This window comes from Rasamsonia emersonii (assembly GCF_000968595.1).
Source record: "Rasamsonia emersonii CBS 393.64 chromosome Unknown ctg1118621760041, whole genome shotgun sequence".
NCBI classification, from domain to species: domain Eukaryota; kingdom Fungi; phylum Ascomycota; class Eurotiomycetes; order Eurotiales; family Trichocomaceae; genus Rasamsonia; species Rasamsonia emersonii.
In genome coordinates, this window is record NW_013563246.1 from 79,024 (window position 1) to 94,577 (window position 15,554).

The 15,554-nt window shown below is 51.3% G+C and overlaps 4 protein-coding genes across 4 annotated transcripts; 3 read left to right on the forward strand and 1 right to left on the reverse strand.

The window, feature by feature from the left end:
* Positions 1–65: 65 nt before the first annotated feature.
* On the forward strand, positions 66–4,056 carry T310_2832 (Checkpoint protein kinase (SldA); the record flags this gene model as incomplete). Its single annotated transcript, XM_013474264.1, has 3 exons — positions 66–1,064; positions 1,172–1,622; positions 1,688–4,056. The coding sequence occupies 3 exons, from the start codon at positions 66–68 to the stop codon at positions 4,054–4,056; spliced, it is 3,819 nt and encodes a 1,272-aa protein (XP_013329718.1).
* A 1,823-nt stretch (positions 4,057–5,879) lies between these two features.
* On the reverse strand, positions 5,880–7,955 carry T310_2833 (uncharacterized protein; the record flags this gene model as incomplete). The annotated part of the gene is made up of 1 exon (XM_013474265.1): positions 5,880–7,955. One exon carries the CDS (start codon positions 7,953–7,955, stop codon positions 5,880–5,882), a length of 2,076 nt encoding a protein of 691 aa, XP_013329719.1.
* Positions 7,956–12,578: 4,623 nt separating this feature from the next.
* T310_2834 (Pyroglutamyl peptidase type I) lies at positions 12,579–13,486 on the forward strand (the record flags this gene model as incomplete). The annotated part of the gene is made up of 2 exons (XM_013474266.1): positions 12,579–12,674; positions 12,749–13,486. 2 exons carry the CDS (start codon positions 12,579–12,581, stop codon positions 13,484–13,486), a joined length of 834 nt encoding a protein of 277 aa, XP_013329720.1.
* Positions 13,487–14,090: 604 nt separating this feature from the next.
* Positions 14,091–15,465, forward strand: T310_2835 (MOSC domain protein; the record flags this gene model as incomplete). Its single annotated transcript, XM_013474267.1, has 2 exons — positions 14,091–15,178; positions 15,411–15,465. 2 exons carry the CDS (start codon positions 14,091–14,093, stop codon positions 15,463–15,465), a joined length of 1,143 nt encoding a protein of 380 aa, XP_013329721.1.
* Positions 15,466–15,554: the final 89 nt, after the last annotated feature.

The following is a 15,554-nucleotide window of genomic DNA, read 5'->3' on the forward strand; positions in this document are numbered from 1 at the left end:
GTGCCGCGCATGATCTTCGACTAGACACCAGCAACAGAAGGTTTCTTATCGCGCGAGTCGCAAACATGTCGGTCTCCGAAGACCTCATCAATTTCGACGTGATCGAGTCACAGAAAGAGAACATCCAGTCGCTCCCAGGTGGACGATCAGCACGAGCCCTCGCCCAGATATTTTCGTCGGGAAGCAAGGGTGATAAGTTTGCTTCTCCATCCCCGAACGACACGAAAACGCTCAACGACGCCATCAGACAAGAGTATGAAGCCGAAATTCAAGCAAGCGTCGACTCCGACGACCCTCTCGACGTATACGATCGTTATGTCAAGTGGACGCTGAACGCGTATCCCTCGGCGCAGGCAACTCCAGAGTCTGGGCTCCTTCCCCTGCTGGAGCGAGCAACCAAGGCCTTTCTTACCACACCACATTATAAGAATGACCCTCGTTATCTGCGACTATGGTTGCACTACATAAGACTTTTCTCCGATGCCCCGCGAGAGACATTTGCATTCCTTGCGCGACATCATGTGGGCGAGGGTCTGGCGCTCTTCTATGAGGAGTACGCGGCTTGGCTGGAAGGCGCTGGACGATGGACGCAAGCAGAAGAAGTCTACAAGTTGGGCATAGAGCGCGAAGCACGTCCGGTAGAGAGGCTGATTCGCAAATTCGGCGAATTCAAAACTCGATTCGAACAGAGGCCTCGGGGCAGTGACGGACCTTCTTCACCTGCTCTGCCAACAGTCCGTCCGGCGTTGGCGGCAAAAGTTGACCCCTTCTCCTCTGCGCGAACTGCGCCAGCAGACTCTCAAGCTCAGCGGCAAAGGGCTGGCATTGGAGGAGGCTCAACTACCAGATCCGGAAAGCCCAAGCTTGCTGTCTTCTCTGATGCAGACGCCTCAGCTGGTAGTCAACCTGCTGTGAGCGCACAGTCAAAAGGATGGGAGAGCATTGGATCGCTTCGGGAAAGACGAAAAGAGAACACAATGGAGGCGAAGCCGTGGGTTGGAGAGACCTTGAAGACGGAAAAGAGGTCACGACCGGTTGAGAAGATGACGATTTACAGGGATGAGGTAAGTACCATTCAAGTTTATTTCCTCTCTTCTGAATTCCACATATTTACGATCACAGGACTAATTACTGGCATGGGTACTGGCGTTTTGCGTTTTTGTGTAATCAGTCAGCTTCAGATGCACAAGATGAATCACAAGGTCAACGCAAGATTCCCGACCATCATGTAAGAGAAGCAGTAAATCCACGAACCGGTAGGAGAGAGCGCGTCTTTGTGAACCTTGAAGCCGTATATCCGGATTACAAGAATCCCGGCTATGAGATAAGTTTCGAGGAACTCCGGGCGATCAGCCGGGGCTGGATGCAGAAAGACTGGAGTTTACAGAAAAAGGCACTGAAAGAAATCTCAGGAAATGCCACAAGTCGAAATCCACCCCTTCAGGATTACAAGCAGCAGAGCACAGACAAGGCCTTGGAGGGGGACATGAACCAAAGACTCGCAATTCGAGAGAAGTCCTCGCATCAAACAGAGACAGTAGAACTCCAGGAGGAACCTCGTGATGGCAAATCCAGCAAGGCTAGAAAGATCAAGGTGCGGGAGATTGGCGAGACAATCACAAGTAAGCATATTCCCCTATCGCATGAATTACTGTGCTGCGATTCTAGAGCTGAACAATGTGCGCAGTTAAAACAAACCTGGACTCTCCGACTGGACCCAAGTTAAAGCGCAAAAACACGTCAGAGCCAACCATGACCTTCCACACTCGCGCTGCAACAGATGAAATCTATAGCATATTTAATCAGCCACTGAAATCAGAGATTGCTAATACAGATCACGGTGACAGCCTATGCGAGAGTGACTATGAGGATGATGGTTATACTAGCGCGGGTGAAAGTACTGGGACTGGTCGGGTGTCTGCAGGCACAAGTGAATTCGGGGATGACGAGACCAGTACGCTAAGGAGGACAAATGAAGACGATGAGGATGATGAGGATACAGACAGTGTCGATGCTGGTGAATGGACTGAATTTTCAACCAGCAAGCATGTCCCTAAAATCTCTGATGGTGAACACCCTGAAAGCACCCAGGGTGACAACCTGGATGCAACAGAACCTGACTGCGTCTCCAATGGTCAGTTTCCAGATGAAACCTATCTATCTCCGCTTGCTAACAGCGCTCCAGAGCCAAGGAGAGAGAGATTTATCCCAGAGATGCCTGAGGACTACAACCCCCCTGTTGGCCTATACCGCGATGCTGCTATGATGGCACCGAATCGACTGCCTTTCATGACCCCCATCATTGAGAGGACAGAAAACTCTCTTCCTTCTATGACAGCTGCAAGAAATCACTACGACACGAAAACACCATGCAAGCCTGTGCCAGAGGCAAACCACACGCCCCCTGGTCTACCAGTTGGAGATCTCCTGGGTTCTAGCCCAGTTGCAGACGTCACAGAATTAAAAGGTCAAGACTTGTCCGTTGATGTTGGGGACTTTTCGCCAATCCCTGTAAAGAAATTGCGACGTTCCCCTGAAAAGCATGGCTCGTCAAAGAACATTTTTGAGAAGGCATTCATCATCAAAGAAGCGCAATGCGACCCTACGGACAGGGGCATCCGCAATAAGATTCTCAAATCTATTGATCCACCTTTGGCATCTTACACTGGATATCACGACCACTCTGACGTGTGCGGCAACCATGCGGCGGACATTCAGAAATTTGTCAAGGCCCTGAAAAAGCCCTCGAGAAGTGGAGACAAGGCAGCATTCAATGCTCCAGTTCTCAGGTTTAAGGGTGCAGACCGAAACTACACTATCAGGCGAGAGCTAGGAGCTGGAGCTTATGCCCCCGTGTATCTTGCTGAGAGTGTGGACAGTGTCGACAATGACTCGTCTGCAGACAACGAAAGTGACGTCGTCAATGCCAACAACAAGCGTTGCTTTTCTCCAAACGGCAGTAGCAGCAGATGGCAGCGCACTATGTATCGGCAAGATCTCGAGGCCATAAAGGTGGAGACTGATCCACCGAACGCGTGGGAGTTTTACATGATCAGGATTGCGCACGATCGGTTGCGCAACTCGCCACAGCATTCTCGAGCGGCAGAAAGCATTGTTCAGGCCCATGAGTTCCACCTCTTCAAAAACCAATCGTTCCTTGTGGAGGACTACCGTGGTCAAGGCACATTGTTGGATCTCGTCAACATCGTCCGCACGGAAGCCATCACGAGCACGGGGAACGCTGAAGCTGGAATGGACGAAGTTTTGGCCATGTTCTTTGCCGTCGAGCTCTTCAGGACCGTGGAGGGACTCCATGCATGCGGTATCCTGCACGGTGACATTAAACCGGACAACTGTCTCGTCCGATTTGACGACAAGTCCAAGGCTAGTCTTCCCACGCCTCCAAGTGAGTCTCTCATCGACCTCGAAGACGACGACGCCATGGCGGATCCCAGCGAAGTCCACTATTCGCCACGGGGCCGATGCAACTGGCGCCAGCGAGGCCTCACGCTCATCGACTTTGGGCGAGGAATCGACATGCGCGCGTTCCAGCCCGGCGTGCAGTTCATCGCCGAGTGGGAGATAGGGGAACACGAGTGCAACGAAGTGCGCGAGATGAGGCCGTGGACGTATCAGATCGATCTGTACGGTGTCGCCGTGACGATCCACACCATGCTCTTTGGCAAATACCTCGAATCAGTCCCCGACAATTCCAGGAGGAATTCTTCCAACGGCAACGGCGCGAAAAGGTACCGCATTCGAGAATCCCTGAAACGCTACTGGGACCGCGAGATCTGGAACGATGTTTTCGATCTCTTGCTGAATCCTGGCGCCGATCGCTGGGTTCAGATGGAGCAGGAGGGGAACAATAACAACAACAACAACAACAATAACAACAGCACCATACTCCCCGTGCTAAACTCGATGCGATACGTCCGCGAAAAGATGGAGGCGTGGTTAGTCGCCAATGCCGAGAAGAAGGGTCTCTCGCTGCAGATCCGCAAGTTGGAGGCTCATCTATCTCGAAGGAAGGAGAAACTTGATCGAGAGAAGTGAATTGAATCATTAAAACAAGGACAGTCACTGAGTTATTACCTTCACCATACCCTCTCTCTCTATTTTCTTTTTTTTCTTTTTCTTTTTTTTTTGTCTCCTATGTTAGTTCCTAGCGAAGGCGTTTTGTTTTGGGTGTACAGTACAGTACAGGATGAAGTACTTACTTGATGAGGTACCTACCTACCTACTTAGTATTCATGAATGGCTGGACGAAAGGAATTTCTCTGTTTTTTTTTTAATTTAGTGTTATTGTCTCAATGTCATACTTAAGTTCTCCTACTCCTACTCTACATACACCCTACGAAGCTGGTTTATTAATGATTAATGATAATCATGTAGAAAGAGAGATGAATGACATGAAAGTTAAAAATAAAAAAATAAAATTGATCCTCTATCCTATCTAAGATAGCCAGCTCAAGTTCAAGTTCAAGTTCATCATCCATCAGTCATGGCTCATGGCTCGAACGTCAGTTCGTGACAGACACATGATTGATTGATCGATACCATGCATCATGATGCATGCTTTCTTTCATCGTTGATGGTCGGTTGGCATGAAAGATGGGAAGGAAGAGGATGTCATAAGATAAGAATAGAAAAAAAATAGGACAAGAAAGATAAGATAAGATAGACTGAGAATGGAGTCGTGAATCTGAGAAAAGAGAGATAGAAGGAAAAAAAAAAGAGAAAAGAAAAGAAAAGAAAAAGATTGGAACAAACTGAGACAGACAGACAGGCAGGCTCGATCAATATCATATCATAAGATTCGCCATCATTCATCATCCACGGGTCATTCACTCAATAATAAGTAAGCATTGGAGCAGCGTCCAATCGTCATCACTCATCAAAACGTTATCATGGACGGACGAGCGCATCAGACAAATAAATCATGATGATGTGGCAGCAAGAGTCGAAGTGGCGAAGTTGACAGGAAATCAAGGAAAAGAAAAAAAGAAAAAAGGAAATCAAAGGGAATGAAGGAAGGGACAGGCAACAGTATGCTGCCAAAGGGGTATTCATAAGAGAAGAGTAATGAGAGACCATTCTTCGTCTCTGCTAGTCTTGCCAGGCCTGTGTGTCTTCGGTATTGATGGACAAGACCAGCAAAACGTCGAATTTGGACAAGGAGAATAGAAGGAAATATAAAAAGAGAGTGTAGACAGTCATGAGGTGGCATGAAGAAGCAGGGTAGATGACGGCGGATAAAAAAAAAAACTCAAGTTAAGCAATGTCACTCAGGAAGTGACCGCCATCGTCTTACCCCACTCCATCAGCGTAAGAAAAAAAAACCAGATTCAAGAAAAATGAGAAAACGAAAACAAAAGATAGTAATGTGTCGTATCACTCGTCAATCACGTAGCCCTTGCAATCATCAAAGGGCCAAAGATTCGACTCCGTACATTGACATCATCTTGCCAGGTCGCACGTGTCCATCGTAAGGCAAATGCCAGTCGTCAAAAAGGGACGATGCGCAGTGTCGGAGATTTCGATCTTTTGAAAAGCGCAGGGAAAATTAAGCTGAATCATCATTCGACCATAATCAAAACTGGTGAATTTTTATGACTCAAAGGCAACCAAAGTCGTATGATCATGTCGTCACGGTCGTAAAATTTTTGTTAGGGCTTCGTTCTCTGTTATATCCGAAGCCGTAACTCATATCATAAAGTTTCTTTACATCGAAGAGAAATGGTGAAAGTTGAATTTGGGGGAAGATCCGGCGAGTCAAGTCTTTGTAAGCATGGCGCCATACGCATAGGTTTGTCACCGCCTATCAATTTTTTTTTAGCTGGTGGTCCGCAAAGACCCCTAAAATGGGCAACTTACATTTATTTCTTCGTGAATGGCAAGTTCAGAATCTGCCTCCGAATTCGCTCAGCATCAGAAATTCCCTCCTCCGTCGGGTCATAAGGAAGTCGCACAGGTGTTTCTTGCTCTTTGATGGGAGAGACCTGACTAGGATCGTCACGTTTGATCTGTCTGTGGAAGGAACTTCCGGCGAATGGATCTGAGAGCGAGGGAGCATGACGTGGAGTCCTTGGTGAACGGTCGATGCGTGGTCCGGGGTCGAATTTGAATGGTGAGCCCAAACGCCGAATAGTCTCTCCACCCGGGTGCAACAGGTCATTACGAACGTCCTGCGTCTCCGCTCGATCATGGCTGGAGCTACCAGGAACTTGGAAAGGCGAAAGGGGGGAGAACAGTTGTTCGAGGCGTTCCTTCGAAGTGAAACCAGCAGTGGTGTTCCCGCGATTGCGAAGACGCACTCGTCGCTGGCCGTCCTTCAACTTGCCCCCGCGGAAGAGGTCCTGGATGTTACGCTGGATGCCGCCAGCGTTGGGGCTGAGATCGAGCTGATGCGTTGCACGGCGCTTGTGTACATTCGAATTGAGCTCCATACGCGGAGGCGATCTCAGTCTTGAGCCAGTTACATGGATCGTGCCCCGTCGCCTGGCCGGTGTGGTTGGGGGAGCAGGACGGCGCGAGTGATCAGGACCCCATGTGTTGTACATAAAAGGAGAGCCAAGACGGGGTATAGGATCGGTACCGGACAGGATGACTGCTGCCGTCGAGCCCGAGTTGCCGGCCTGCTGAACAGGCTGTCTCACTGGGTGGTTGAACCAATCATCACTCCTTTCCTGCCCGGAAGCATGATCAGGTGTAGCAGCAAGTTGCGAAAGCGCTGTAGGAAGAGAATTCGAGACGAGGGAAACTCCAAGCTCGCGGGTAGCAAATGTTGCCGGATTGCTGTGCCCTGCGTTGGATCTGGGAGGTTCCCGAGCAGTCAGGGAGAAAACATCCGGGAAAGGCGAGGGGCTGCGAGATTGTAACATTCGCTGATAGTGTGGAGCGATCGATAACTTTCGTTTACAGAGGAATTTGAGCCGCCTCCTCGTTGCAGCTTCGGATCTTGGCCAACGAGGCTTCACTGGTTCGACCTTCGCAGTCGGTGTACTGCTGCCACTCCGGTTGCCTGCAGAAGCTCCGTCTTCTTTGCCAGGGGCCCCTGAACGATCCGCGTCAGTCGCCTGAAAAAGTGATGAATGGATTGGTTGCTGACCTTTGAGTTTCTTCCGAGCCCACGTCTTCTTTGCTTCACGGGCCACTTTGTGAGAGACTCCGAGCGGAGGCAAACTACCGGGAAGCATTTTGAATGGTGTGATGGTAGGATCTTGCAGATAGAGCTGGTACGTATTCCAGAGATGATTGTCCATATCTGCTGTCCATCTCGATTTCTCCCTTGGTAGTTCAAGGGATCGTCTCCGGGTAGTTGTCGGCCGCGACGGAGACTCGAGAAGAAACTTGTTCGCCTCTGCAGGATTAGAGTCAAAGGAGTCATGAACATCGCTTTCCAGGCTGGTACAGCTTCCACCGCCTAGGGAAGGCTGGGTCATGTACGTCTCGACCGAGGAAACTGAAGAGTCTGATGCCCTGGAACATGCCGTACCCGGACGTTCAATTGAGCTCCCAATCTCCTGTGCATCGTCAGAACTCCATGGCGTCGTTTCCGGGAAGTTGAAAGGCGTTGTTCGGATCTGAGCTGGTGGTGTCTTGAACGCCATGCGTCTCGAAGAGGGAACTTGCAGGAGATCGGAGGTGACGGGCTCATTTGGAGGCTGCTCTGGCTCAGACACTTCCGAAGATGGGGGAAACTCGATCGATGGAAGAGGAACATCGGCTCTGCTGAGGTCGAAAATATTGGGCTCACCCTCTGTACTTGTAAACAGATTGACTGGACCTCGCAACCGGGGTTTTCCTATACGACAACTTGAGTGACGGGGAGGAGGTGGCATTTCTAGTTCAGTGAAAGGGTGTTCGGGCGTCTTCGGTGCGCTTGCATCGACCGATGAAAATGTGAAATCCTTGGGGAGAGTACGGGACAAGCCCTGCGGTTGCTGCGCCATGATGGGAGAACAGCGAGGCGATGAAGATTGATGCCGCATATCAAGATGGTCGAACACAAGCGGATTGGTCGTTCAAGATACGCCTTATTTTCGTCGAGACAACCAAAGGGATCAAGCTATTGTCCAAAACATCTCGATCTCTGTGATCCTAGCACTCGAACAGTCTCATGGCGTTCAAAGAGTCATTCTGGGCGCCGTAAACTCAAAACATGCCAGTTATCGAAGCCAATGAACTGCCCGAGTGATCGCTATCTCGTGACTTTCGTTCTGGTCGTTGCGATTCCGAGTTGTCTGATCACAGAGTCGACATCAATCGGGAAGCGCCAATTTTGCTAGCTGGGCGTCACCGGAAAAGAAAATGAAATCAATAAAAGAACGATGAGTCGTGACAAAAAAAAAAACACATGCAACAATAGGAGAGATAATGAGAAGCCGGAATCGGTCGTCGTGACAGTGCGTGAACTCGTCCAGAACGTTGAGGTTGGATCCTAAGGAAAGCAGCGCCAGCCTCCCGCGAAGCGCATCTGACTCGAATTGATCGTCCCAAGTATCCGTACCGTATCAGTCAGAGCGCTTCTTGGGGGGTTCTGGGAGACACACACAACGCCTGCCTAACACAAAGGAAAAGGGATCACGTCGGACGATAGGAGTGACAGCCCAGCAGCAATTGACTTGACGTTGCGAGCGCGTCGCTCGCAAGGAAAAGATGGCTGGTCAAGGAGGATGCGGTCGTGGACGGCAAAGGTGATATTTGGCGCTGTGCGGTGTCAATTTGGGGGTCCCACACTGACCACCCAAATCGCAGACCTTGAACCACGTCAATGCATCGGGCTAGTCCTAGACCAGCAAGCAAGCTTAAGGCTAAGAGAAAGGCGAAGGCCGTAGGCTGGCAGAGCTAATAATAATAATAATACTGTATACAGTATCCGTCGAGTGGACCCAGCGGATCAAGATAATCCAAGTCCCAGTATCTAAGCGGGGCCGGGGAGGACGATCGATATACGCCGTATGCCGTAGCTGAAAGGATAATAATTGATACTCGTCCCAGAGCCTCTCCAATGGCACAGGCGTGAGCTCCTGGGATTCCAAGTGCAGCGCAAGTTGGGGGGAAACGTTGAAAGGAAGAGATACTGGGTTTGGAATGCCTGGGGAGGTGAATCACGCAGACAGCGGGCCAGCTGCGCCAATGAGAACAGGATACGATCGCAGTGCTGAATGGACGCCTCGGTGTCAATGAGGATTCTGTAAGCTAAAGTTTGGCTCGAAACGGTCTTGCACCCCCAGGTCCGTCTACTTTAGAGGATGCGATTGTTAGGTGCCAATGTTGCCGGTTGCCAAACCGCTGGACTCGAGTCGAGCCTGAGAGACCACACAGCCTGCTGCAGGTTACTGACGCGAACTGCAAGGGTTCCGGCGCCAGTGCACGGCGCTGCAGCAGCGAACTCCCGGATTGGGGCGGCGTCCTGCGTCTACGCCGTACACTGTCACCGTCGTCCTTCTGCCACCGCGCTCGAGGATTTTGTCCGTTCAGAGATGAGGAGCCAGTCCTCAGTCGCATTCGGGGCACGAAAGGCAGAGAGCTGTGATAAAATGAGGGGGCTGGGAGCGGGCGAACCTGGGCTAGGGTTAGTCACTTAGTGGGCGTTCGTCAGGGCGGGATGGCGGCGCGAAATACACGTCTCAGGCGCCTGTGGTGGAGACGCAGGATGCGCTCGCCTCGCCCAGTCGGTGGCGGGCCGCGGTTCCCCCCCTGCTTCAAGCGCCTCGACGCCTGGCAGCAGCGGACGCGCAATGTGCTCGATAGACGCAGCTAGCAGCCTGAGACGCAGGTGAGTTGATCAAATGGCCACAGCATTCGCTGCGCAGCAACGGCAGAGACGCCAACGGCGATCGACCGTCAGCCGCGCAGACCAGCTGACACCGAGGTTGGCCCCGTGGAAGGCCCCAGGAATTTGTCAAGGTCAGCTTGGAAGAGGCGTATACCTCCTTCCAGTACCCAAAGGGATGCTGGACAGTCTGATAGCACAATGACAGCGCCAATGCCAATGTAGAAGGCGCTTGCGAGTCTGCTGAGGCCGGTTCGGCCCGCGAGGAAGGCGCGAGACGGAGCGAGGCGGCGGCGGCGCGTGTGTGACGCGTCGGGCACCCCGCAGACGCGTCCGCGCGCGTCGAGTAATATTACCGTCTCGGACAGGCGCGTCAGGAACAGTCATATTAAACAAACAAAACTGCATTCTGATTGGTCAAATGCATTGCCCTGTACGGATGTCACAACTCTCGTGACTTGCGACTGGCGTACACCAGTAGGAGCTTTTTTTTTCCTTTCCTTTTCCTGCCGGACCGCGCTATTCGCACCTATAACATTCAATTTCTCAAGCCCTGACTGTCAGTCTGGGAAGTCTGCCGATGACTCAATTTCTGAGTCTGTCGGGTCCTCCCCAAATCCAGCTTAGTTGAGACTGATGCTATACATACTACGGTACAACCCCCCCCCACAACCCCTGGCTAGGAGATTTACTTGGAGGAGTTTTCCGTTACCATGGCTCCAGCGGCGGGCACCCCATGAGTCTACCGTACGGAGTACTCGTGCTTATGAACTGCTCGCAGGCTATTCCGGACTCCTTGCTGCTGGCTGGGCTGATGCGAGTCCACCAGACCCTCTGTTCATGATGGCAATGGCCCACTTCCCCACTGGTCACCACGGTGATGTCCTGCACTTCGCATCCATCTTGCCGTTCTCCTGGTCTCCATCCAGGCTGAACTCCAGGCGGTTGGGCAGTCACGCGTAGGCATTGCCCTATAGAACTGCTTTGCATCAATCCCCTCGTCATGACTCATCATGCCTGATCGGGGAAGACAGTGCTGCTGTTGGTGATCATCGGAAGGAAATGGGGCTTCGGGCTCCATCCGATCGTGCGGTGTACCGCTCGGTTCATCACGATTCACGATTTCCTGACTCCACCAGGCCGCCGCAGTCCCGGGGCTGGAAGAGTTCCCCACCGCTGATAAAAACAGAAACAGAGATCCAACTATTGTTACTAATTCCTAGGCAAAAACGCCTTCTTCCCTCATTTTCGGGTCTTGCTTGCATTAAGCACTATCCAAGCCTCTGTGATTCCAGCTTCATGTTTGGGTCCAGATGGCTGGCAACTGTTCTGGCCGGACGATGTAGCGGTTCTATCTTGGATTCCAGAACCTGTCTATAAACCAGTGATGCCTTAGGCAGTTAACCACAGAGTAAACAGCCGCATCTTCCATTCCTTGCGGTCACACGCCACTAGGCAAGCCAACTCACTGCATTGAACCCGATTGATAAATAAAACGGCATTTTCTCAACAATGTTTTCTTGAAAGGGCTCAGGAATTGCCTCGATTTTCCTCTCCGTCGGTCTTTGCCATTGGTCTCCCACGGCGCACTGACCATGACGGTGCATCAACGCCTCATTGTTTCCGTCCAGTAAGGCGCTCGATGAGTGTATCCATCTTCCTCATTGGCCGCTCAGCTGCTTTTAAAAATTAATCCCTGACGAGTCTCGAGCTGGCAGACAAGCCTCGCCGGTCGGATGCGAACCTGAAGAAAACAACAACCCCAAATGAGTGTGGGGGTCCCGAGGCTGCTGTTTTGGGATTCTTGCTCACAGCCAGCCTTAATATTCCTCATCTCGACAAAAAAAAATGGCTTTCAATTGATACTTCCACAGGCACAGACGAGCGGGCCTGTGGATAATTTAGACCTGAATATTTATGCAGCGTAGTTGGACTTATCCTAGGATTCGACGTTTGGTCCTGTCTTACATGCTGAATGATGTAGTTACTTACTTTGAACTTTGTCGATTGTGATAATCAACAAGATGGGTTGATTTGGTGCACAATGGGCCGCCTAGGTAGGTCACCTACCAACCGAGAAGGGTCGATAGCTACCTACCTAGATAGGTTCTCTGTCAACATAGACACCCAGGCAACCATGCAGCATAAATTTCACAACAATGATTGTCCTTCCAACTGAACTCTAGCTCAAGTGGTAACAGTCTGACCCAACTTGCTGGGGCCTGGGTTTGGACGCGCTGTCGTCAGCAAATCCCTGGCTGTCAAAGGCATGTAAAAGGCCTGTCACAGGAGAAGCATGGTTTTGGCAGCACCTTCTAACAGCTTTAAGTTTAAACAACTGGGGGGTGAGCTTTATATTCCTTCCAGCCATCTTAGTACACCTATTTTCAGCCTCCAGCCCGGAACTTTCACACAGCAGGGAATTTCGTTTGGCTTTATTTTTTAATATCCTATCACATCTATCAAATTCTTCGTCGAAACTGGGTGTGTTTCGCGATCGCTATAATGAAGGATCCGATCTCTAATCGAGCAGCAGCTGTATCGATAACTCTGGTTGTCCACCAATCAGCGTGCTCGCCGGATGCGGCGAGTCAGTCGATCGCGGGGAACATTTATCATGCTCGACCCCTCTCTGCAGCCAGCGTCATGCTCTGCATTCCCTGCCCAACTACAGTCTCTATAACTGACTCGCGTGGCCCAGATCCCATTTTGACTATCTTAATTTTCTTCTTTTATTCTTTTTTTGGAACAGGTTCTTGTCTTCTTGCCTTATCGGATATAGATCGACATTGACATCATGGGGGACTGCGGGACAGTTGCCAACCTTTCCGAGACCAATTCAGCCTCACCGCCAGCATCCGAACCGATATCAGTTCTCGTGACCGGTTTCGGGGTATGCATTTAGTCGCTGCTTCTCGGGCTTGTTATGACAATGAGATCAATCCAGATAGCTGACGATTATTCCAGCCCTTCAAAAGCAATGCCGTCAACGCATCGCACTTGATTGCAGCATCTCTTCCCTCGTCCATCACTCTCCCCACGAAGGGACCGTCTGCTACGCCCCGAGAGATCCTCATCCATGCGCACCCTTCCCCCATCCCGGTGGCATATGCAAGCGTGCGGACCGAACTGCCCGCGATCCTCGAGGACTTTGCGCAGAAACACAATGGAAGGCGACCCGATCTTATCGTGCATATCGGCATAGCATCGACGAGGGGGTATTACTCGGTGGAAACGCAGGCACACCGCGACAATTACCAGATTACAGATATCCATGGAAATATTGGATTTGAAGACGGGGAGAAGCTATGGAAAGAGAAGGGCCTGCCCGCCGTACTGAAACCCGGGCCTGCCAAGACTTCTGATGAGGCCGACAACAACGTCGCTTCGCCGGCTCTTTCTCCTCGGATTGTACCTTATCCCGCGGAGGATCACTTCCTGGAAACGTGGAAGTCCTTTGCGCCGCCAGGGACCGATATTCGAATCTCCGAAGATGCCGGTCGCTATCTCTGCGAATTCATTTTCTACACGAGTCTGTCGCAAGCGCTCCAAGAGGGACGAGACCGGGCCTCGGTCTTCTTCCATGTCCCCAGCTGGACTGACGAGCAAAGTCTCGAGACGGGCAGACAAGTCGCCATTGCGCTGATCAAAGCCATGGTGACGTGTTGGATCGACGAGGCACCGCAATCGCAACAGCCCACGTGACATGTTACTCCAGATACAAGCAAAGCAAGGGTGCGATGGCCCGATATTCCCCTCGCTTGGGGTTTCATCTCATTTCCGCAACTTGCGTGCGAGCTGTCTGATTATTGGGCGTGGGAGACTCCATAGAATGCGCCCTGCCGTTCCCGTCATATATGCATATGCATTGAATATATATATACATACATACTGGTTGACCATGTAGCCTGGCAAATTGCAACTGTTTATAAACATTGCACAGCCATTGAGATCAATACAATGCCCAACTCGATTAGATGTTTTTTAATTTAAAATAGCCACACTGATTACGTTGTGGCATGCAAAAGTAAATCCATCTCAGAGTGGAGGGGTTGGATTGATTATTTATCGACTGCCGGTACCGGAGAAACCGTTACCGCCGTCCGGGGTAATTGCTGCGAACAGCATCCCTCATCCATGGTTGATTGTTTCTCCATTGAGTAAAGCATCACTTTGATAGGCAGTCATTCTCGAGGGCTACTATAGCTCACTGATATGACTGATGTTTGCAATTCTCGACTCAATCTCTTCAATAATTCATTGAATTAGTAAATTGAGCTGATTGATCTCGAATTCAATTATGTCCATCATGGACACACTACGTCTCCATCTCTCCTCATATTCATCGTCATATTTTTCCAACGCCCTGCTCGCCGGCCTCGTGCTCATCCCCATCATCGTGGTCTTGACTTCCCCCCAGCTACGCAAATGGCAGTCGAATCTCAGCCTACTCCGGTTCGGCCACAGGCAAAGAACAGTCACTGAAGTCACCGCGCTGCGGGTCTATCCCATCAAATCCTGCCGCGGCTTCCAGGTCAGCAGGACGACGCTGCGCCTGCAAGGGCTGGACCTGGACCGGCGGTGGATGTTCGTCGACGCCCGCACGCGCGAGTTCCTCACCATCCGGCAGATCCCGCAGATGACGCTCATCGGCACAGCGCTCAGCGACGACGGGGAGTCGCTGCTGATCAGCGTGTCCGGCAAGACGGTCAGCATCCCCGCGCATCCCAGCGACGAGTGGCTAGCGGCCAACACGACCCTGGCCAGCGTCAAGATCTGGGACCTCGAGACGGACGGGTACCTGTACGGGCGCGACGTGAACGAGCCGTTCTCAGCCTTCCTGCAAAAGGACGTCTGCCTGGTGTACAAAGGGCCGACACCGCGCGTGCTGCGCGGCAACGGAGACCCGCGCGTGCTGGGCCGCACGCAGACGACCTTCTTCCCGGACGTGCACCCGGTGCTCATTGCGTCGGAGGCGTCGATGGCGGAGCTGAACGCGCGCCTGGCCAAGAAGGGCGTCGACCCGATCACCATCGAGCGGTTCCGGCCCAACATCGTCGTCAAGGGGACCGTCCCCTGGGCAGAGGACACGTGGAAGTTGGTGCGAATCAGCCAGACGTCTACGTCTACGTCTCCGGAGAAGGAGCAGAAGCAAGAGAAGAAACCGCTAGACATCGACATCATCGCCCGCTGCACCCGCTGCCAGGTCCCCAACGTCGACCCGTCCACGGCAAACAAACACCAGTCGGAGCCCTGGGACACGCTCATGTCGTACCGCCGCGTCGACGAGGGCATGAAGTACAAGCCGTGCTTCGGCATGCTGAGCGCGCCGCGGAACGAGGGCGAGATCGAGGTCGGGATGAAGCTGGAGGTGTTGGCGGAGACGAAGCAGCATCGGTATGTGAAGGGTTTCTAAAAGGCCAGATGTTGCTTGCAGTAGTTTGGGAATTATATTGAGAGGAAAGTGATGAGATGGGTTGATGATAATGAATGGATGGGTGGATGTAACGGGTGATCCTCCGTATGGAGCCTTATCACTTATATTGATATTGATGTTGATATTGATATACATACATGTATGTATGTATGTATACAGATTGTTTATGATAGCATAGCGATTAGCGATTAGCGATGGCTTTTGCTCTATTGATGATGATGATGATGACGGTGTTGATAATGATTGAAAGTATATATACGAATATACAAATATATGCTAAGAAAGGAAAATAAATAACATCATTTCACACTGCAGGGTAGATCAGATTACTTATCA